At 32.4% G+C, this 22,976-nt stretch overlaps 1 protein-coding gene across 1 annotated transcript; it reads left to right on the forward strand.

Moving 5' to 3' along the window:
• The first annotated feature begins 1,397 nt into the window (after window positions 1–1,397).
• LOC134250938 (heavy metal-binding protein HIP-like) lies at window positions 1,398–4,609 on the forward strand. Its single transcript, XM_062733302.1, has 2 exons — window positions 1,398–1,554; window positions 4,218–4,609. Exons 1-2 carry the CDS (start codon window positions 1,398–1,400, stop codon window positions 4,607–4,609), a joined length of 549 nt encoding a protein of 182 aa, XP_062589286.1.
• The last annotated feature ends 18,367 nt before the right edge of the window (window positions 4,610–22,976 follow it).

A 22,976-nucleotide genomic window follows, 5' to 3' on the forward strand; every position in this document is an offset into this window, starting at 1 on the left:
AAATATTAGTGAAATAGAATTAAAGTATTTTCAAATTACAAAGAAATTTTTAAATATTTACTACGTGAAAATGATATATATCTTCAATATTTTTTTTGTAAAAGAAAACACATTGCCCACTTCGGACCATGTTTAAAAATACAAGTGAAATAAAAGTGAAATAAAATAATAGAATTGATGTAATATTGGTGATCTGACAAAGTTCCATATCCTACCGGTCAACTATCCAAATGTAACATAACACATGAATTGTGTGAATATTGTCATTTATTAGATGACAATACATCAAATATTATCATTCTATATAATGATAACAAAAACAATCTAAGGGGAGATCTAGACAATACTGACATGACAAGTTGCTTTTATAAAATCCCTGAATATGACAAAGTGATCTCCCCTGTTACATAACTTTACAAAACTTTGACAAAATAAAATACAACATAAAACTTTTCACCAAACTATCCAAAAATGATATTTTAATATATACAAAACAAGAAGGAGTAGCCACCAAAGGCAAACAGAATGTTTGCAACCCCCACACATAAAATAATAGTATTTTCATATACCGACGAGAAGCAATCTCAACAACTGAAAATAGCAGAAAAAGATATCCTTTACATGAAAATGGATAGAATACGCTGGAAGATTATGAGTTTTTCATAAGTAGTCGTGTCTATTGAAAATTCTCAGAAGGGAAGGAGGACACATTGATACGCTCTCACTTTCTTGAAGACACGTTATTGAGGCATTGGTTGACTGGTTAAAATTGAGTCTTTAATCCATTTAGTGACAAATGACAATGCTGACAAAGAACAAGGATTTTGTAAATAAATCAAACATTCATACTTAATTTTATTACGGTAACCGTAGAAAACACATTTCAGTTTAAAGTATCCCAAATACCACCCTTGTCAAAATGATTCATACCTTTAGATATTACAAAAACCTTATAACATATAAAAAGAAGTTACAACGATTCAAAAATATTTTTGTCTTGATCATAAAAGGTATGTTCTTTTCTAAAATTAAACTTTATTTAATAAAGAAAAGAGGAAAAAAATTCACTTGTTTATTTACACACCACATAATTTATCAATATGTGAAATCGTGAAGAATACTTTTATATACAAATATTTAATTTGAAAAAAAAATACAATTATCAAATTACCTTTTAAATACTTTTAAATGATATATAGATACAGCGACTAAAGATTTAAGGCTAAATTTGGCAGCAAACAGAAATCTTTTAACAAAATATGATATCATATATGTAAGTTATTATTCACAATCTATTATGTAGTTGTATAAGAAACAGGCTTTCTGGTGTCGCCTGGCCGATTGGAAATATATCTTTAAATAAGTTTCTTTCTTTTTTTACAATGCCTTTTGATAGGATGAGTATGCTGAAAGCCACTGTTCTTGTTGTATGCATACTGTCTGAAGTCTGGGCAAAAGAGGGCACGCAAGACTTCATTGATAAATACATCAAGTACAACACAGTTTGTAGAGGGATGGGATATAGAACTAAAAACTGTTCAGGAATAAAAAAAGGTATTTAATTACTTTATTTGAAAAATACTTTTGACTTAATTTAAAAATTAATTATCATAAACGCTTAGACAAACATACTAAATCAAAACACACACCATGTATCTTGTGTTAACAATGTTTCGAATTTCTATCTGACCACGACGATTCGAGCTAAAGATATTGTTAGTTTTGTGGTTAGATACGCAGCTAGGTTAATGGCTGCCAAACGTATATCAGTCTATGCAGAGCTTCGGAAAATCAATTATGACGTCACGGTGAAACTGCACGAATGAATCTCGGCTAATAAATAATAATTTCTTTTTCGTATACTTTTTCGTACAGTGATTTCTCCTTATTATTCTAAACATGAATTAATGTGTAACTTATCTTGTCATTACAACACTATTTGAATGTAAAATTAAACCCAACTTGATCTCGCTGTACTGACAGATATGTCGTCATAGACTAGTTTGACACGCAGTTTCTCTGCACTTGAGACGCAGATCGAACTATTATTGAATCTTGTAAATGAAATTTAATAAAAGTATAGTTTTGAATGCATTAATCAATATTTGACAGACAGTCTTATTAAACTGATAACGGATAGATCTCTTATAAAACCGCACTAATGCTCTTTTATACACAAACATACTATAATCACAGGCACAACCCCTCGAAAATCTCAAAAGTTCAACGATATCCACTTAACTATAAAATATGATTATTTCATACACATGAAGCTATTGTCCCTACTATTTTGAAAAGTGCCGGGAGCAAGTTGTGCGCTGATGATTTTTCTGTAATTTTACATTATTTCAATGCGTATAGTGTAAATGCACGAAGTTTATCAAAAGACTGTTAAATTTTACATAATTCTTGGGCATGGGGGAGTTGCTCCCAGCACTTTTCGGGTTAAGAAATTTAGCTTTAAGAAAACACAATGAACTTCTTGGTGAAAAATTATCCGTATATCTTTGAACTTTAAAGATCTTTATATCTAATCATATTTTTTCTAATTTTAACCATGTCACATGACAAACAGCTGATGTACATTAAGTCGCTTTGGCCGAACTCGGTTAAGACCCCATACATACATATGCATTAGTACAATTCTCAGTAAATTAAAACTCATGCTAATAAAAAAAGATATCAATATCATATCGATTTTTGCGCAATATTTTAAGACACATTTCCTATTCATGAGCGTCCTTTACCTAGCTGCGTAACGTCGTATGTGACCACAAAATCTATGTATAAGTATAACTGTCAATAAACCATGAAGTTTAATATGTGACCATGATTTGCTTTTTGAAATAATTTAAACTAATGTATTAAGGAGTTAAACTCAGCGACTCAAACCCACTCATAGTCAAATCCTGACTGACGTTTTTCATACTAATTGTTAGTCTATTATTTACACTAAATTGACAAGCTATATGATACACATGATGACTTTAACTTTTCTATCGCCAACTTCCTTTACTTATGCAGCAACATACCTTCATCACCTGTATACGGAACGTATATATCTCAGTTGATTCGATACGCAAGAATATGCTTTACGTATGAACGATTTCTAAAACGAGGTAAATTATTGACAGGCAAGTTGATGAAACAAGAATATCAGCATTCTAGTTTAAAGTCACCATTTCGAAAGTTCTATGGTCGATAAAATGATAAAATTATCAGTTAATACAATTTATCACTGATTCAAATGCTGTCTGGCGTTCTTCATACTAATTGTTAGTACATTACTTAAACACTGAATTGACGACGGATTTTTCGTTATTTCCCGATCATGACAAGGAGCACACGGCGGGTGTGACCGGTCAGCAGGGGATGCTCACTCCTCCATGGCACTATTTCGGAGGTCCGTGTTTGCTCTGCTCCTATTTTGTATTGTTTTATGGTCTTTGATATTGAATACTGTTCGTTATCTCCATATCCTTCTTTCTAATCATGACAAGGAGCACATGAAGGTTGTGACCAGTCGGCAGAGGATGCTCACTCCTACATGGCACCTGATCCCACCTCCAATGCTTTTCCTCTGCTCCTACTTTTTATTGTTGTTGCAGGTTTTAAGCATAATAGATTGTGTATTACTTATTTCAATAAATATAGTATGTTCTTATAGCACGATAGTGATATTTAAAACAAATTTTTCGATAGTGTTATCTTCAAATACTTCTATCTATGGCTTTCAGAATGAATAAATTAAAATTAAAATAACAAATGTCCTATAGAACAATCGAAAATTAAAAATGTCCAGATATATCTATGTGCTGGCTTAAAGCCAGCTTGGTTACATCGACCATAGAACTTGTAAAATTATTGTGTTTAACTGGGCTTTTGATATTCTTTTTCGTCAACTTGTTTGTCCATTGCTTGCCTCGTTTGAAAAAAAAATGGCCGAACGTAGAGCTTGATTTTACGTATCGAATCAACAGGGAGACACACTTAATATGGAGATGATACATGTAAGGGTATATTGCTATACTAATAAGAGAAGCTGAAGATAGAAAAAGTAAATCCAAAGAGCTGTTTTTAATATTGAAATTATGCCATTCATTTTATAATGTTTACAGAAATACCAAAAAGCAAAACGCAAAAAAAAAATCATCTAAGATTTAATCGTCTGTTTTAAGATACATTTAAATGATTATCTTCATTATTTGTTCTGATAGAAAACATCGCTTTTCATGCACTGATGTCGAAAGATCAGGCAAACCTAGGTAATTACGCTGTTGTTGTTTTTGGGAGAGTAACACAAAACTCTGGAAATGCTTATAATGCTAAAACCGGTAAATTCACAGCACCCGAGGATGGACTCTACGTATTCAACTGGACGATTCTGACTACAGATGGAAAATACTTCCACACTCAGATTGTTCTCAATGGTAAAATTATTGGTTATAATAATGCTGACGGTGTGTCAGGTAGTTCTAGTAGGGCATCCGGATCTTCATCTGCTGTTATAAATATGAAGAAGAAAGATAAAGTCTGGATAAGAACAAATGGTCGGGAAGGAAAATATGCTTATGCAGTCTGGTCATCATTCACCGGATTTAAAGTGTAGCAGAATTATTATCTGAAATAAATTTGCTAAACTATCGAAAACAAATTATGTTGTATATTTTAAAAGAAACAAAAGTAAAAAATGACATGACAGTGACACGACAATAGTCCCTAAATGCATATTCTAATTACGCAATCCTTCCAGAGGGTACAAAAATTAATACACAATGTATTCAATTTAAATTAATGCAAAATTTATAACTCGATATTTATCGTGTCCAAGGTCTGTATTCACCTCTTCTCAGTAGATTCAAAATATAAAAATATGATTTCAGTATTGAAAAACATAACAAAGTTAGAATTTAGGAAACTTAATTTATACTTAAACCCATGTTTCTCTGACTTGTTGTAAAATAAAATTTCAACGAATCGCTGAAATAGCCTTTCCATAATCGAAGGAGGAAAAAATATATAATAGGATAGCTAGAATACTTTATTTCTCCCTAGATTTCTATGCATCGTTATAAAATACACCATAAACAAAAATATCAAATCAACATTTAGTAAACTAATAATATTTAAATTGAAACAATTGGGCAGTTCTTCTCCTCACTGAGTTATTCAGACAACACAAATGTTTGCAAACTGCATTACATCTACATCTTAAAGCATATAAAAGGTTTCTATCCGAAGATGATCAAAAATGGTATTTTTAATCGAAAGACAATACAATTAATGATAGATGCGAAGAAAGATTACCAAGAGCAATGTTTTTTCATTAATCTTTGGGAAATTTTCCAAGTTTAGTATATTTGAACGGATTTCTTATTTTACAAATGAGTAGAGGTGCAATCAGAATTGGCTTAGGAAAACCAAAACAAGTCACACAGGAATCAATGTTTTAATGTTACAACAAAATTATTTGTTTTGATCATGAGTTGTATTTTCTTTTGTTACAACTGTAAAATGCTATTTCATGAATAAGAATTCAATACATGTTAACCAACAATTGGATGAGTTCAAAAGGATTAGGATAAGAAAGGAGTTTTCTACTTTAGTATAGTAGCGTTGTCCCTTTTTACACACTTGGTTTACTGCTTAGATATAAGCAAATGGTATTGTGTTTGATTTCATTGTGTACAACAAAGTTTTTTTTTTAATCAAAGCATTGTTCATTTATAATGAATAATTAAACATATCAAAAACTATAAGCCAATTTTTAACACCCATCGCACTAAAAAATGCCGAAACATTTTCCCTCATCAGACTACTGTAACTCTTTTACATGGAAAGGGGCGGAGACATTTAGATTAGATGCTATAAAAGGAATATTCTTGATATACGATGTTTTCCTTTCAAAGACGGATTACATGTTCAAGATTCACTTACGAAATTATGACTTTAAACGAGACTGCTAACATTCTTGTTTCATCAATAATTTACCTCATTTTAGAAATTGTTCATACGTAGAGCATGATCTTGTGTATCGAATCAACTGAGAATTATAAACTCCGTATGCAGGTGGTGAAGGTATATTGCTGCATTAGTAAGGGAAGTTGACGATAGAGAAGTTAAATTAAAGTCATCACGTTTACCATATAGCTTGGTTGTTATATTACCATTAACGTCTTTTTCAAGTAAAATTCTAGTATCCAAATATGAAACAAATGTGTCAGACTCTGTGGTATCTTTTATCTCAAGCTCACCAGTATATATCGTATCAACATAAGAATGGAAGTTACAATTGTTAATTGACAATACGTCGTCGATATATCTAAATGTCGAGTTGAAGTCCACAGCAAGTGTTTTCTTTTTTTCACGCATAAGATTTTGCACAAATTCTCCTTCATATGAATACAAAAATAGGTCTGCTAATAATGTGGTGCAATTGGTGCCCGTGGGAATTTCAATAGATTGTTGGAGCCCATGTGAATTTCAAAAGATTGATGGAAGACCTAGTCTCAAAAACAACATAGATATTGCCAGTCAGGGAGACTGATAAAATTGGCTATGGGATCGCAATGTTTGAGTATTTTTAAAAAACTGAAAATCACCTTCCATATCCCTTAATTTACAAAGAAAAACATCTGTCATTTTTTTGGCATTTCTTCTCATCTCTCTTTCCAAAGGTCTGTGCTTGCACTTCTCACAATGTGTATGGCTGAACTAGACTTTTCAGCATGATCTGTCTTATCTTTTCATAACCTTTTATGCATATCTTTTTTGTGGATATTTTAGAACTAAATGAAAATCATCTTCATATCCCCTAATACACAAAGATATCATATTTATTTCCTTGTTTCTCACAATTTGGTATTTTTTAATTGTTCAATCATGAAAGCAAGTGCATATATTCTTCATCTTGTACTTTTATCTTTTGATCATTAAAAACAAGATTCAAAAGTTAAATTATCCTATAAAATTTTGTACATGATTTATGTACATAATTAGCCAAATTTGTTACATAATATTTCTGACATTCACTTCACACATTCTCTTATAAAAGATATTAATTGTTAGAATTCTATTTATACAGCTGATGTTACATGTATCAAATCTTGATATTTCTTATAGTACTTTTTCCTAATTGACACAATCTTAGCACACATTTTTAAAGGGAAAATAAAAGAAATATTTCTGGACTAAGCATTATCTCTTTATAAGAAATGCCTCGGAATATTCGAGCTCATAATACATGTACCAATGATTACTGTATGCAATCAAATGCTACTTGTAAAACTGAAGCCACTAACCCCCCAATTAACATATCTTTCTACTATTAAGAGATAAAACCTGTATAAATATAGATATGGTTTTAAATGTTGAAATCATCTTTGATAGATCAAAGAATATTTTTGATATAGATGTCTTATGCTTTATGGATTATTCTTTCTTAAGCACGTTATCTCCATGCAAAAGGATGAATTAAATGATAATGTACAAACTAGTGTCTAAATCGGTGAATGAAAAACGTCTCAGACTAACACCTTCATTAAGATGTAGGCTCACGTAAATCTTTTTGTAATGTAAATGTTGGTACTATCCTTTACCTTTAAATGCACAAAAAAGTGATTTTGAAACGTGCTTCTAACCCAACAATATGTGTGTTTTTTGTGCGCTTTTCGCTCCTGCAAACCCTTTTCCATTTTGTGCAAGCCATAAGGCGTTTCGTGCAAACCATGTAGCGAACGCGTGAAAGAATTTAAGAAACATGCAACTTTCGAGCAGAAAAAAATTCAAACGGGTAAATCAAAAGTCATTTCATACATTTAAAAAATGGCTTAAATGGGACAATATGTTGAAATGTGTTTTCATGAATCATATTGATATCTTAAGAATAGAAATTTAAATTGAAAATCGTCTTTAGCAAGCCATCTACGATTCCTCCAGATAAGGATTTGGTCAACATTACAGATATCGATACTGATGATAGAGGAAAAATGAATCTCCGAAAATGGGACGGATGTTGATACCCGTGTAAATGAAATAAACATCTCTAATCTTAATTCAGAATTTGAAGAGGTAATGGACAAGTCGAGATTTCCAGATACGGTAACAAGGAAATGGACAGACAACGCAACATTTATTTGGATCAATTCAACAGAACAAGATCTAGATACGCAGCATTCCTCTTTGCTAATACCTGTAAACGGAGTAACAGTTGGCTTTCTTGTTAATGTCCTTTTATGCCTTTGCAATATTGGAATTCATAGACGACCTCAGGACTTCAAGAATAACTGCTAAACCAACCCACTGCCACATCATGAGACATGTCTAAATAAAACAAGCAAGAATTGTGGTCCCCCGCTTTTGGTATCTTTGTGGGTGAGATTTTTTTTAATGACATATAGTGTCTAATATGAACATCCTATGATATGTCATTTATTTAGAAATGATCATTGAAGTTGATTTTTTCAAAATATAAGGTCAATCGTGAAGGTCAAGGTCAAGGGGTAAGAAATCATAGCATGCTCGGAATTATCTTGTCAGAGGTAATGCACATGTCATATATGAAAGCTCTATCTCTTCTCAAAATAAGGAACAAAATGTGTTTGTGAAACACTGATGACCCCGAATGGCAACATGACGAAGATGAAAATTTACTTAGATGCAAATTGAAAATATTATTACCCAAAGTAGGGTTTTTCTGAGAAGAAATACGATTGTAAAATACAAAATCCCTAGCCCCACCTATTCAAAAGTTATAGTCAAGGACAAATTTTTGAAAGGTAAGTCAAGCTCCCAGGTGACAGGGTCTGAGTTGTACCTTTCTTAAGAAAGGTCTTGTAAAAAGTAATGCATATGTGAAAATTAAAATCCAAAAACCTAACCATTCAAAAGTTATGGCCAAGATTAAAGTTATTTTTTTAAAGTAGGTCAACTCTAAAGTCAAGGTCAAAGGGTTAAAGTTCTTAGTATCCAATAAAAGGTGTTCTCGTAAGAATTACATGTATTAAGTATAAACTCCCTAGCCCTTACTATTCAAAAGTTATGGTCAAGGTTAAAGTTTTTTCATAAGTACATTAATCTCCGAGGTCAAGGTCAAAAGGTCAAAGTTGTTGGCATCCAATGAGAGGTCTTGCTACAAAGAATACATATTTGAAATGTGAAAGTCCTAGTACTACCATTCAAAAGTTATAGCCAAAGTAAAAGTTTGGAACTTTTATGTAAAAGTGGATAAAACTTCAAGGTCAAGATCAAAAGGTCAAATTTGGTGGTACCCAAAGAAAGGTCTTGTCGCAAGAAATACACATGTGAAATATGAAAGTCATAGCCCCATTAAATCAAAAGTTATGGGCAAGGTTAAAGTTTAAAGGTTAAAGTGGCCTTAGATTTTTTTGCGTTTATTACTTCTTTTTTTGGAGGGGGGGGGGGTGTGGATGTTGTTGCAGTGTTATGTACAATGTCTGTTTGTAAATATTACATTATCTTGTATATTTGATGTTATTTTTCTGCTTTAATGTAACAGGTTTCTGCGTGGAATCGCGACACATTTTCGTGCTGAATATCTTACATTACCTTTTAACATTTTATTGCAGTTACCTGTATTATTTGATTTTTATTTAAGTTTTGTCCAACCAAGTGCTGGGTAGCATACGTCCGTCTACATCGGTGACGTTTTATTGCAGTTACCTGTATTATTTGATTTTTATTTAAGTTTTGTCCAACCAAGTGCTGGGTAGCATACGTCCGTCTACATCGGTGAAGACTGATTACACTGAACAGTGACGAAGTAAGCGGCTTTAAATAGGGGCCCTCAGATAAAGCGAGTGAACAATCGAATTTCCAAATTCCTTTTACGAATCACGTTCAGCTTTAACTGTAGTGCGTGTAAAATAATCAATGTTGTTTATGTTTATTTTTTTATATGGACATTATTAGGAATTCTAGTTTTTTTTCTAGGACGTAATTGTTTTTCAGAAAACCTATTCGTCTTTTCAAAGCACTCTTCATCAAAAAGATTGTAAAGGGATTCGTCTCTGCAGTTTTAGCAATGTAATATTCTTGTGTATTGTAAGTTTCTTATAAAAGGCAAAATTAGAGAGGTTCTGATTCTCTAATTTTCAACATTTTTGTGATAAATATAAATTTGCGTTTAATTGGTTTCGACGACGTTTTTATTGATCGTATTGATCGCCAGATGTTTTCGACTATCTTGATGTGTGGTGATTTTCATTTGAAGGTTTAATTATTAATGAATATAAATCTATGATATTGTATATCACATAAAGTAATCATAAAATGCATGTATATATGGTGGAATATTTATTCAATAAAAGGAGTAACTTTCACAGAATTTTTTTCTGTCTCTCATTGATACTGGTTTGGTGTCACAGAACTTTGGAGCAGATATGTCAACAAATTCCCCATGTCTTTTTTTTATTTTTAGCATAATAAGGCTTTCTAAATGTAAAATAAAAAGGGAAACAAGTATTAATTGATTAAAGGGTTATTTTAAATAACTTGCTTCATTCTGTTAAACTGGCATGACCAAAGAAAGAGTGAAGGAGTTAGTCATCAATGTCTTAAACTCTCAATACAGCAAACAAGAAAGAAAACACCCATATGTCTCGGGTAAAGTTACTTAGTGTATACATAATTATGAAACTTTCGATTCTGTAGAGGAATAACAAATCTCATAGATTGGACAGTGTTCGTCGTTCTTCAACTAAAGAATGGAGGTAGATGTACAAGGCGAGGTCAATTCCTGCCTCTCAGACAATTATATTTCTCAATTTTTAAAGTTCATGGAAACGTTTTCTTTTTCGAAAGGAATATTTAGTAGAAAATGGATCTATCAGCCTGAGAGATATCTTCCTTCAGCGCGAACTGTTAAACAATGTGCCGTTATCAGTACGTCCAAATGAATATCTTAAAAGGGGGGAAATTATAACGCAAGCCATACTTTACGTTACATATAGAACCATCCTTATGCATAATGTTGTGTTCGACACAATTTTAAATAAAAAAATATATATGATTATAAGAAAAATTACATTTCTCATAAAATTGCATTGAATTTGAAAGTACTCGTACCTTTACAGAATAATGTCAATTTGCACTGTGAATGTCTAGGGATTACTTTTGTGAGTGGACCGCTACAATACATTTTCTATCTACCTGTGACGTAACGTAGGTTACAAATACTAGTAATTTTGTTAGATTGATCGATATATTGTATATTGTCAAACGGCGAGTCGGCAATATTTCAGCAATGTTTCGCCGGATAATTTTGTTTAAACAACCGGTTTTTGAAAGGTTTAGTTTCCCCGACGGCATTGAGCCGCCTACTCTTTTTCAAATTCCAGAGAAAGGATCTTTTACGTTTCATGGGGGTTGAAATCCTTGACAAGGGTAATATTGTAAGAATTATTTAAGAATTGTTTTACGAAAAAAAAACGAACATTATATTGATATGAATTGAAGAAAAAGTATGAACATTTAGATATAATAAAAATCCTATTGACTAAAATATCTCGGCCTTCTATTTGCTTTACTGCGATATTTAGTTATTAATCAAGACACTTGTTTTACTTAAATCTTTACATTTTTACCACGCTGGAACACTGAAAGCGTTTTTGTGCCCACAGAAAAGCTACATCAATGGGCTCAATTTTGAAAGGCGGCAATGACGGATCATATGCTTTTTTTGTTCGTAGCTGCTAGACATATCCTGTTTATTGATGAACGTACGAGGATTGATCCAAAAGTTTGATCATAACTGCTATAATTTTTTAATACTAGTAATCAGATGTTGACAATGACATGCTAGTATACTAATACTTTAAGCTATTTAGGTCGTTCGTGTGCGTTTCATAAAAAAACAAAAAGGATGTTCTTCGTTTTTTTTAATAACAAAAGTAGATCTCATCCTCTTGAATTCGTGGAGGTAACGGGATGACTCATTTCAATTCCTTGTAAATCGGATGGACCTGAGTGGCTGACATGGTTGGGGACTGAAGATGTTACCCAACCTGTATAAATGCCACCATAAAGAGCCAAAACCCAGCTTTCCACTACCGAATTGTCTCACTGAGCTACATTTATACCCCCGTACGTGCCCTGCATATTTTAGTATTTCTTTAAATACTTTTATCTTTAGAGCTCGCGTTCGTCATCCCTGTCAGACTAAATGATTTATCTCTAGGAACCGTCCAGGTGAAAAGTTAAACTCCTATTGGTCAGCCTCTTTAATGACTTCTAACTAAATCCATCTTTTCCTACCCAAGTAAGTATAATTGATTACAATGATTTATTTTTATCTTCAGAGCTCGCATCTGTTTTTAAATAGTGCAAATCCATAAAATCTGTTTGATTTTTAAATTTACTGCATTTTTTATTATGATATAAATCCCCCTACTGTCGAAAATCTTGTCCCCAAGATTTGTTTAAAGAGCTTATGATACGAATAATCTGTCTTTACATAAAACCGAATGTTCAACAAGATATTTATTTGATATCATCGCGCCAACTGAAATTTTATTTGAAATTTATTTAAAATTACGTTTTTTTTTCAGATGGCTTGAAAAAAGGAAATACATAGACATCTACTATTACTATATATATTATGTAATTTAAATGCACACGCAAAGGTATAGAATTACAAAATACACTCTCTAAAAAAGAGAATTACAATATTTAAACAAAAGATACGAAAAACATTATGTTCAATTGTTGCAATTTTTTTTCTTTCTCTCTGGGCAGTGGTGACACCTTTATGCAGAAAAACACAGTAGTGATAAAAAAATCGCAAAAAATCTTGATTCACAAAAACAAATGCTTTGACAATTTATGGAATATAAACGCTCTCATTACATAGATTGAGACCCTTTTCAAAACCACAATAAATATATCATTGTCGATGAATGTACCCTTTTTTCACAATTGACAAAAAATATAATTTTCACAGTACCGCAAAGTATACACTTTTATTACAATACACAATTCCGTTCAAATGCATATAGTCCTACATCTGAGGCATACTCTACTCTTTTGTCTGCTTTGAAAAAAAATCTTTAAAAGTTAAGTCTGTATTACTTATGAATGGAGGAATGATTCTCGTAATTATTTCGGAAGAATGAAAAATAACTATATCCCTTCCATTACGATCATTTTCCCTTCAACTTTTTCACCCCAAACCCCTCGTAGATGTATAAGATAGAGGGCTCGGGAGGTTAAGAATGGTTAATTACATGAACGGAGGAAATGCATACTAATTGAAGTATGCTATATTGGAATGTTGGGATTCGAACATTGTCAATTATGGATAAAAAATGTTTATGTGTGAACACTTATCACTGTGGTATTCATTTCTTTTTTTTCCTTGATTTTTATTCATTGTTCTTCTGAGCAATATTTAAATTCTATGTGATTTTGATTTAAATATTTATCAATCGTAGATAAAAAAAAAAGTTAAATAAATATCCACATTTTTAAAATTTTTTGTTTCTTTCCATCTATCTTGGATGCAGTGTCTTTTTATATACAGAGATGTTCTGCCAGTTTTCGACTTCCACATGTATTAACCAGTACTAGACTAAAATTTAAAACAAAAACATGCACAATGTAAACAATACCGTACCGTAACTTTAGATTAACTACTTTTGAAAGTTGGATTGAAAATCTTTTAAACTTCATATGAATCTCTATACATGTATTTTAAAAAAAATACGTGTCCATGTCATTAGATCGGACTGACAAACAAGATTGGGTTATTGTTCTTTCAAGAGCTTTCCATTATTTGCATAATATAACTGTCTATATTTTTAACGAAAAGATTCATTTTAATTTCCTCATCAGATTCATGAGACCTGTTTATCTCATGCAGTTTTTGTCACTGTCGGGTGTTGCATGTTTATTTATTCTGACAACCTGTTACTTATTGTCTTTAATGTGTTTAATCACGATTCTCTGATTTTTTTTCTATATAAATGTTGTAAAATATTGCACTCGATTAGTTTTGAAATCAAATCGTCAAGGCAGATTATTAGTTTTTTTTTGGATAATTTTTGAAGGTAAGATTCTTATATTTGGTTGTTTTTTCTCATAAGAAGGACAAACGGGAATTTTTAATAAACGAACTATGCTGTCAAAGAGTTTAATTTGATTGCAAATAACTTTGAAAAATTAAAATTTCATTTTCATTTCCTCTGTGAGAATGATTTATAACCTTATATTAGTTATTTATCATTAAACATGAAAAAGATAATGTATTCAATGTTTTATAAATAGTTTCGTTATTGAGAATAAAAGCTACGTTCCATACCGGGCAAACAGTGTACTTGACGTACGGATAAGAGACATTTTTAAAACAAAAGATATCATAACCATGAAAATGAATATGTAAGGTTTAAAGATTACGTGTGTTTTAAGTTATCGTAATATAGATATATAGAAGGGAGAGGGGATCGCATCCATACGCTCTCTTTCTTGAAGCCAACTTGTTCGCCCATTTAGTTATACCAGTATTAGACATTGATAGCAACTACTTTAAAAATCTAATATTTTAGAGTGGTCAAATTTCGTGGTTTGAGGAATATTTATTCTTTCATGGGGATTTGATTTCGAGGATGAAGAATTGATCAGTAGTAATATATGTGAGAAATTGCATTTCATGGTGGACATAAATTCGTGGGTCTCTTCATACCTAGAAAACCACGAAAATTAAACCCCCACAAAAATTAGTGATTTCACAGTAACTGCAATTTTATGAATAGATTCAGATTTTTTTTTCCGTGACAACAGAAAACTCGTAACTATTTGAATTGAGATGTTAACGTTTTATATATATTATGAAAAAAGTTACATAATTATTCAACTTTTCAAATATTTTGGGTTTGGAGAATTAAAGGTATGATCCATTCTAATCTACAAAAAATAGGAAGATTATTTATTCCCACACCACATGTACATGTAATTTGTCAATAAAAGGCGTCATTGAGATAAATTTTCTATACAAATAATTCATTTGTGAAAAAAAATCGCTGTACTCAAATTACCTTATAGTTTCTTTATAATGAAATATGGAGACACCAGCTATGCAAAAGGATAAATTGTCAGCAAAAAGATATTCATCGCCATGTTATGATATTAAATGTGTGAGTAAATAATTATATCCGAAAACTTCCGATTTTCCTGTAGCAGTATTGAGAAGAGTTGAGACTATCTGGCTCCGCAGGTAGCCTCAATTACTGGAAACATTTTAAATAAATTTTTTGCGTCTTTAGATAGGATGAGAATGCTTGAAGCAATTCTACTTGTTGTATGTATCTTGTATGAAGTGCAAAGTGTGAATTGTGCAGGAATAGAGAAAGGTATTTATATGAAATTACTTTTGTTTCAGTTCTAAATATTTGAAATGCATTCGTATGTATAGAATGAATAGAATACACACCACCTGTCTTGACTTTGAATAATTTAAACATTTAGATGCAATAGTGTATTTCAAAGTTTGGAATTATGGTCTGCCTACGGAGATTTGAGTTAAATATTTTGTGAGTCATGTGCTTTGCTGACGTCGTAGACAACGACCAAAGCCCTGAATCATTTTGAACCGTAAACAAATTATGAAGGTCAATAAGTGATAAGATATGCTTTTAAGTATTTAAAAACATATATAAAGCAATTAAGATCAAAAACTCGAACGCACTTGTTGGAACCATTTTGCACTCAGGGAGAATTGTCATAGATTGTACATAATATGATTGCCCTCTTGTGATTTTTCTTTTTCAGTAATACAAATGCACTAAGTTTTTTTAAAAACTCATATTTGTTACCCGTATGAATATAACCTGCATAGCGCAGTGGTTAGAGCGTCTGCACTAAGGTCGCTAAGTAAAAAGTTGATATTTACGTCGCGGGCTCGAATCCATTGTGGGACGTGGAGACAGGTCCTTGGGATGCGACTGCATAAACCGAGGCCCGTGTCGCAGTAGGTGTAACACGACAAAGATCCCTCACTGTTCAATGGCGTTACGCATCGAGTTTGGGACAGAATTGTGTCGATCGTTTATCAATAGCTTGATTCGTATTAGAATTACAGTTTCATGCCTATCAATATTAACCGGGAGACATTAACTTCATACGCAGGTGATAAAGGTACATTTGTACATATTGTATATTGCTTAACAAGTTAAGAAAGTTAACTATACAAAACTTATTTCAAAGTCATTTTATAGCCATATCAAAAATGCAAAAAGTAGGATTGTTTTCGTCTGTATTTGTGATACAGATAAATAATTGTATTTGTCATTTCTTTTGTTAGCAAAGATCGCTTTTTATGCACGTGTATCAAAAGCACAGGAAAACCTCGGTAACTACACTGTTGTTATTTTTGGGCGAGTAACACAAAACTCTGGAAATGCTTATAACGCTACCACAGGTAAATTCACAGCACCTGAAGACGGACTGTACATATTCCATTGGACGATTCTCACAAATAAAATGTTTAGCACTGAAATTGTTCACAACGGCCAAACTTTTGGCTATAATCATGCGGATGGCAAGACAAACAGTCCTCACTTGGCATCTGGGTCTTCATCAGCTGTAATAAAAATGAAGAAGAACGATAAAGTCTGGATAAGAACACATGGTGCATACGGACAGTATGCTTATGCAAATTGGTCATCATTTTCAGGATTCAAATTGTAACAAAATTATTGTCTAAAGTAAATATGCTGGATTATCACAATAAATGTATTTTTGATTTATATTATAAAATGGACAAAAGTACAAGATGACGTGATAGTGACACGACATTAGTCCCTGAATGCATTTTTTTTATTATTCAACCTTGCAATGGGTAAAACAAACTAACACTCAATATATCAAGGTATTCAATTTACATTTATGCAAAATTTACAAAACGATAATTATTGTGATGTAAGGTTGGTGTTTACATCAAGCCAGTAAATCTAAAATTTCTAACTTCTTGTCAGTATGGAACAAAATAATAAAGTTAGAATTTAGAAGACTTTATATTTATATCCATGTTTCTCTGACCATTGAAATAAAATTTCGACATAGCGCTAAAATAGCCCTTCCATCATTAAATGAGGAAAAAATATTTAAATCGGATCGCTAGAATATTTTTTTCTCTATCAATTCCTATGCAAGTAAAACAGATTTATTGTATAATCTATTTATAGTCCCAATATAATCTATACAAACGCAAACAGTCCACAACATTACATGCACATATCCACAGGACTTGAATCCATATTTACTGGATGCGCGTGCATTGGCATTGTGACTTCACAATCAAAAACTTCAAACAACGTTGAAAACAATGGTTGCAGCTTTCAATGTCTTACTCCTTAAAATATTGACTGTATAATAAAACAATTATAAAACTTTCGATGGTGAATGTGGTTTGCTATTCACAAGAAAAATATAAATATTGACCGAGGCTTTGCTGAAGTAACTATCGATATTTGTCTGGTGAATAACAAACCATATTCACCACCGAGAGTCCTTAATTGTATAACATTTGGAGAATTCCTTTCCTCACTATGTTATATAGACAAAACTTTTTTTTGCAATCTGCATTACTTCTACATCTATAAGCATAAATCAGGTTTCTATCCTTATCTATCCTGACCTATTTTTATCGAATAACAATAAAATTAAAGACAGGTACAAAAAATATTACCAAGGGCATGTGTTTTAAAATTTATATTTGTGATTTTTTTTTCAAGTTTAGCGTATTTGAACGGAGTTTTTACAAATGAGCAGTGTTGGTTTACAATTGGTTAGAATTGGTTTAGGAAAACCAAAACAAGTCATAGTAGCTACAAGAATAATAGAGACAAATAAACTTTCACTTGATCAAACTGAAAATATATTTGATTGAAATGCTAGAGGTTTTCTGCCTGTTTAAGGTTTTAATTTATTTGTTATCTGTTGATTGTTACTTTGAGAATTTTTACTCGTATGGAGATGCAAATTTAGACCTATACTCAGTTCTCAAGACCTTTAAGCACTGAGGCATCTTTTTTCGTGCCAGCGCAAATGAAACCTCGGTTTATACGGTTTCATCGATAGTACAGTTCTCTGCGTCCCTCCCACAGTGGGATTCGAATCAGCGACTCAAGATTAACTTCTTACTTCGCTATAAACATTGCGCCACATTGGATTCAATGTTTTAATGGAACAAAAAAATATTTGTTTTCATTATGAGTTGTATTTTCTTTTGTTACAACTGTAAAATGCTATTTCATGAATAAGAATTCAATACATGTTCACCAAAATTGGGATGAGCTATAAGGGATAAGATAACAAAGGAGTATTCTTCTTAAGTAGAGTAACGTGGTCGCTTTTTTACACCCTTGGTTTATTGGTAAGATATAAGCAGAGTGTAATTTGTTTGATTACATTGTGTACAACAAAGTTTTTCTAATCAAAGCATTGTGTATTTATAATGAACAATTAAATACTAAAATCTGATTGGTTTAGACGCATTAAACAATTTGTAATGTTACCCTAAGCCTTAGCAACACACTTGACTACTGGTAACATTACTAAAATGTCACATGCGTGCAAATCATGCGCGTAAGGTTCACCATAGAATTCTCAAAACGTCATTTGTGCGTTTGAATAAAGCCAAATAAACGACGTCAATAAAAGTCTGTGCCCGATATAGCTTCCTTGAACACAACAAGCGACAGGCGAAACATGCTTTCGAGTGCAGAAACTTAAAACGACAAGTTTATCTTTTGAAAAAGAAAGGTGAGCTAGCGCCCTAACAATTTTTAAAAACTGAAGGGAAGGTTCGTGATCAATTGATTTATTTTGCTGAATTCTTTAATGTTTAACGAGGCTGGAGTAGGATAGTTAAATTCATATTTTTTGTGAAGTATATTTTATAGAATTAAAATTATATAAGTGAGGAAATGCATTGTATAAAACGTGTCTTGCCAACAAACTTTGAGAAAAAATCACGAGGTTGGCAGTAATATCCAGGAAGGCATCGTCTCAAGCCACGGTTCAGAGTCCGCATATAGCTCTCTCCTACAGAATGGGAGAAGATCGCACATTTTGGCCGTGGTTTGCGACGATGCCAGGAAGGTGGTAGAATCTTGGCATTAGTTTTTGTTGTGCAGTTAACTTTAAAGTGTCAGTTAAAGAATAAATAAACAAACTTCAGAATCAAACAAAAAAGGCCGTGAAGTTTTCCTAGAATGCCCAACCGTGAAGCCGAGCGAGCATGCGTACGCCAGAAATATGGACTGAGGAAGTTGCTAGCGTCCGAGAGCGCTAGCAATAAAGGACTTTTTGAGTATTAAACAAACAATTAAGAGGTCGGTAAATCTTTTTCAAAGCTTTCTTATTGAGAAAAATAGAAGTGGGGAGTTTGCAGTTGACAGCTTTTCAAGGACGCTCTAAACACTGCACACTAAAGAGCTTTATTTCTTGGGTAATTTTATGCAGTTAGAATGATCTGTCCTTGGATGTAAGATTAAAGAAATTGTTATTTACCGTTATATATATAATTTATAATAGATTAAAATATTTTTAGCAATATATAACTCCAAGAGTAAGAAATTTAATTAATTATTTTCATTAATTTGTCCAATGTAAGTAAACTACAGTGATTTCTGCTCACAAATAGTCCCTTGTCTTTGAACATTTTTCCTGCGCAAAAAAGGCACGTACTCTAGCTATGTTCTAAATGAATGAAAAAGTCTCAATATACATATCTTTATTGATATAATTTTCTCTGAGTCCAAAAAACAGTTTTTGTTAGTGTTTAGAGCTTCCTTAACTGCTAACTTAACGACGATCTCCGAATTTTTTTTATGACAGGAAAAGACATTCAGTATGTAGTATGAAAGGAGAATGCACGAAGAAAACATATGGCTGGACCGGGAATCGATCGAACCCGGAACCCCTGTATTACTAGTCAGGTGCTCTAACCACTGAGCTATCCAGGCCGATATCCACGGTCTGTAAAGCCTGAACTATATTTCTCTCTCCTATAAACAGTCTTCGACCTCGAAGACACAAGTTCTAGGGGCCGGCCAGGAATTTACACATACACTGTAACCTGAACAAAGGCCCCCAAACTGGCCACCAAATGTAGGAGGAAGGTAGAAATGCACAAGAAAACGTATGATTGGACCGGGAATTAAGACCGGGACCCCTGTATTACTAGTCAGGTGCTCAAACCACTGATCTATCCAGGCCGATATCCACGGTGTGAAAAGCCTGTTCTACATTTGTTATGCCTCTGAATATTCGAATTCATAGATGACCTCAATACTTCAGGTATAACTGCTAAACCTCCTGACTGCCACATCATGTGACAAGTCTATATAAAAGTCTAAATAAAAAAAATCTAGTCGTCCTCAACATGCAGTTTTTAACCATATAACATTTGTACGATCTTAAGGATCCTCCACACACCCACAGCTTATGTTCTCATGTTATTGAGCATTACTTTTAACAAGCATATCAACCTTTAAAAACTGTCCAGTTATAAAAATGTAATTCATATTGATTTTTAAAAATAATTATTTCACAAGTTTCAAGAAATTTTTCCCAAGGCGTTTTCATACCTAGCACAACAAATTTTGTCTTACCCTTTTGTATATTTTTAAGCTCACAGAATAACCATAAAAACTTAATTTTATCGATCAACATATTTTTTTTTACAGAAATTTATTTTATTTATAAAAAAAGTACATAAAACTCATTTTCTCGATAAAACCGGAAGTAAAATATTTTTTCTCTATATACGTCACAAGTCATATGGTGTGGAGGACCCTTAAACTATTAAAGCTGAATACTACTTGTACATAATCTACGTCACACGGGTATATAAACTCTTCGATTTCGTTACACCCGATTGCACACTTGAAACTCGTGCCGACGTGTAGAATTCCTTTCGTGGTCTTCGATTTCTTTTCGCGTTCATTCTTTGTTTCTTTTTTTGCAGTGATACGTGCATTTTCTGTTTGAAATGATACCTGGACTTGTATATTTGTTGTTGTTTTTCGCCTGACCCGGAAAAAGTGCGTAAGATTTGATAATTTTATCGTGATCGACTAACACGCTAATGTAAGATGTATGTCTTTACATGTAAGACCTCCAAAGCGATGTACTTTGAACTGTTAGATATGCCGGTTGTATGGATAGCGGCGACAAAAGACAAATATTGGGCTGCATAACTGTACTGTGTATAAAATAATGTATGTTGTATTCAAAATGTGTTTATTTTTATTTATTTTTGATAAAAAATTCTTTTTCAAGTACTTAACTGTTTCTCAGAAAACCCCCTTTAAAAGCATCCTTCAGCAAATAGATTGCGTAGTGATTCTTCTCTGCAGTTTCAGCATGTAATATTCTTTGGTCTGGTGTATTATAATTTTCTTATAAAAGGGAAAATAAGAGCGGAACTGATTTTCTAATTCCCGCTATTTCTGTGATTAAGATAGTTTGGATTTAATTGGTTTCAATGATATTCTTCAATAATCGTAAATGAATTATTAAGATACCTTGATGTGTGGTAATTTTGATTTGAAGGTTTATTTAATGAATATATATTTATAACGTTGTATTTCATATCAGGTAATCATAAAATGCATGTATATATGATGGAATATTTATTTGATAAAAAGTAACTTTCATAGAATTCTTTTTTCTGGCTCTGTGATTTGTTGAATTTTCGCAAACAGTATATTGGTTGTCGTAAATCCGTATCGCCAAGGACGGTACCCAATTATATCAGTTTTGTTCATTGAAATCCACTTGCTCATGTGTGTATAAAACACATTGGTTGCTGTAAATTTCACATATTTCAGTTAATATTTCTTTGGGGTTCTCAACAAGTTTTACAGCAGCTTTAATGAATCGTTTAATTTCACTCTAGTTTACTGATTCTTTACCATTCATTTACATAAGTGGAGTAGGTATGATGATGAAAAATACACTGACCTACCCCGGTGGTGGAACCTTCCAGGACTATTGCATATAACAATACATGTGATCAACCAGATATTCAGAGGTTAAATTCTCTTTGTACTTTTATATAAAAATCTTTTTTTCAGTGGCATTCCATCCAATGTACCTTTCTGCTGTATCTTTTAAATTCATTTCCGTTGAATTTTTGATTGGTATCACAAATGTTAAATTCCTGGGGATTTTTTTTTTGCTTTTTTGTCTTTTTTCTATATTGTTTCAAAAATATGCATTGTATTTTCTTCCGTAAACTGGCTTTACTCGTGGGTATCAAATAAACTAACCAAGAACATAGTTATGATGACCAAGAGTGCCTCTTCAATAATTGTGAATTTCATGGCCCCAGGGTCAGGAGTTCTGATGTTAGGGCGGGTTGATCGTATAGCGAAAAACATTAATTCTTCAAAAATCTTCTCTGCTCCTCGGTATTAAACAAGCTAACTAAGTACATAGTATTGATTAACAAGAGTGCATCCTCCAAAATTGTGAATTTTATGGCCCCAGGGTCAGGGGTTCTGGTGTTAGGGTGCGGCTCTATTGATTATATAGTGAAAATGTATTAATTCTTCAAAAATATTCTTCTCTGCTCCTGGGTATTAAACCAATAAACTATTTACATAGTTATGTTAGGAAAGATGCCTCTTCCAAATTTGTGAATGTCATGGCCCCTGGTCAGGCGTTTTGGTGTAAGGAGGGAACTCTTTTGATTATATAGTGAAAATGCATGAATTCTTTAAAAATCTTCTTCTTTGCTCCTGGGTATTAAACAATCTAAGTAAGTATATAGTTATGATGAACAGGAGTGTTTTTTTTCCCATAATTGTGAATTTTGTGGCCCGTGGGTTGGGGCTTGTGATGTTAGGGCGAGGCTTTATTGATTATATAGTGAAAATACATTGTTTCTTCAAAACACCTTCTTCTCTGCTCCTGGGTATTAAACCAATGAACTATGTACATGTACATAGTTATAA

This window comes from Saccostrea cucullata, unplaced genomic scaffold (genome assembly GCF_032062105.1).
Source record: "Saccostrea cucullata isolate Sc308-1 unplaced genomic scaffold, CSIRO_AGI_Scuc_v1 ctg2706, whole genome shotgun sequence".
NCBI lineage: Eukaryota > Metazoa > Mollusca > Bivalvia > Ostreida > Ostreidae > Saccostrea > Saccostrea cuccullata.

Bases quoted from the DNA above. Each gene is read 5' to 3' on its own strand.
- LOC134250938 (XM_062733302.1), top strand. From the start codon at position 1,398: ATGAGTATGCTGAAAGCCACTGTTCTTGTTGTATGCATACTGTCTGAA. The intron at 1,555-4,217 runs GTATTTAATTAC...TTGTTCTGATAG, and splicing joins CTGTTCAGGAATAAAAAAAG to AAAACATCGCTTTTCATGCA.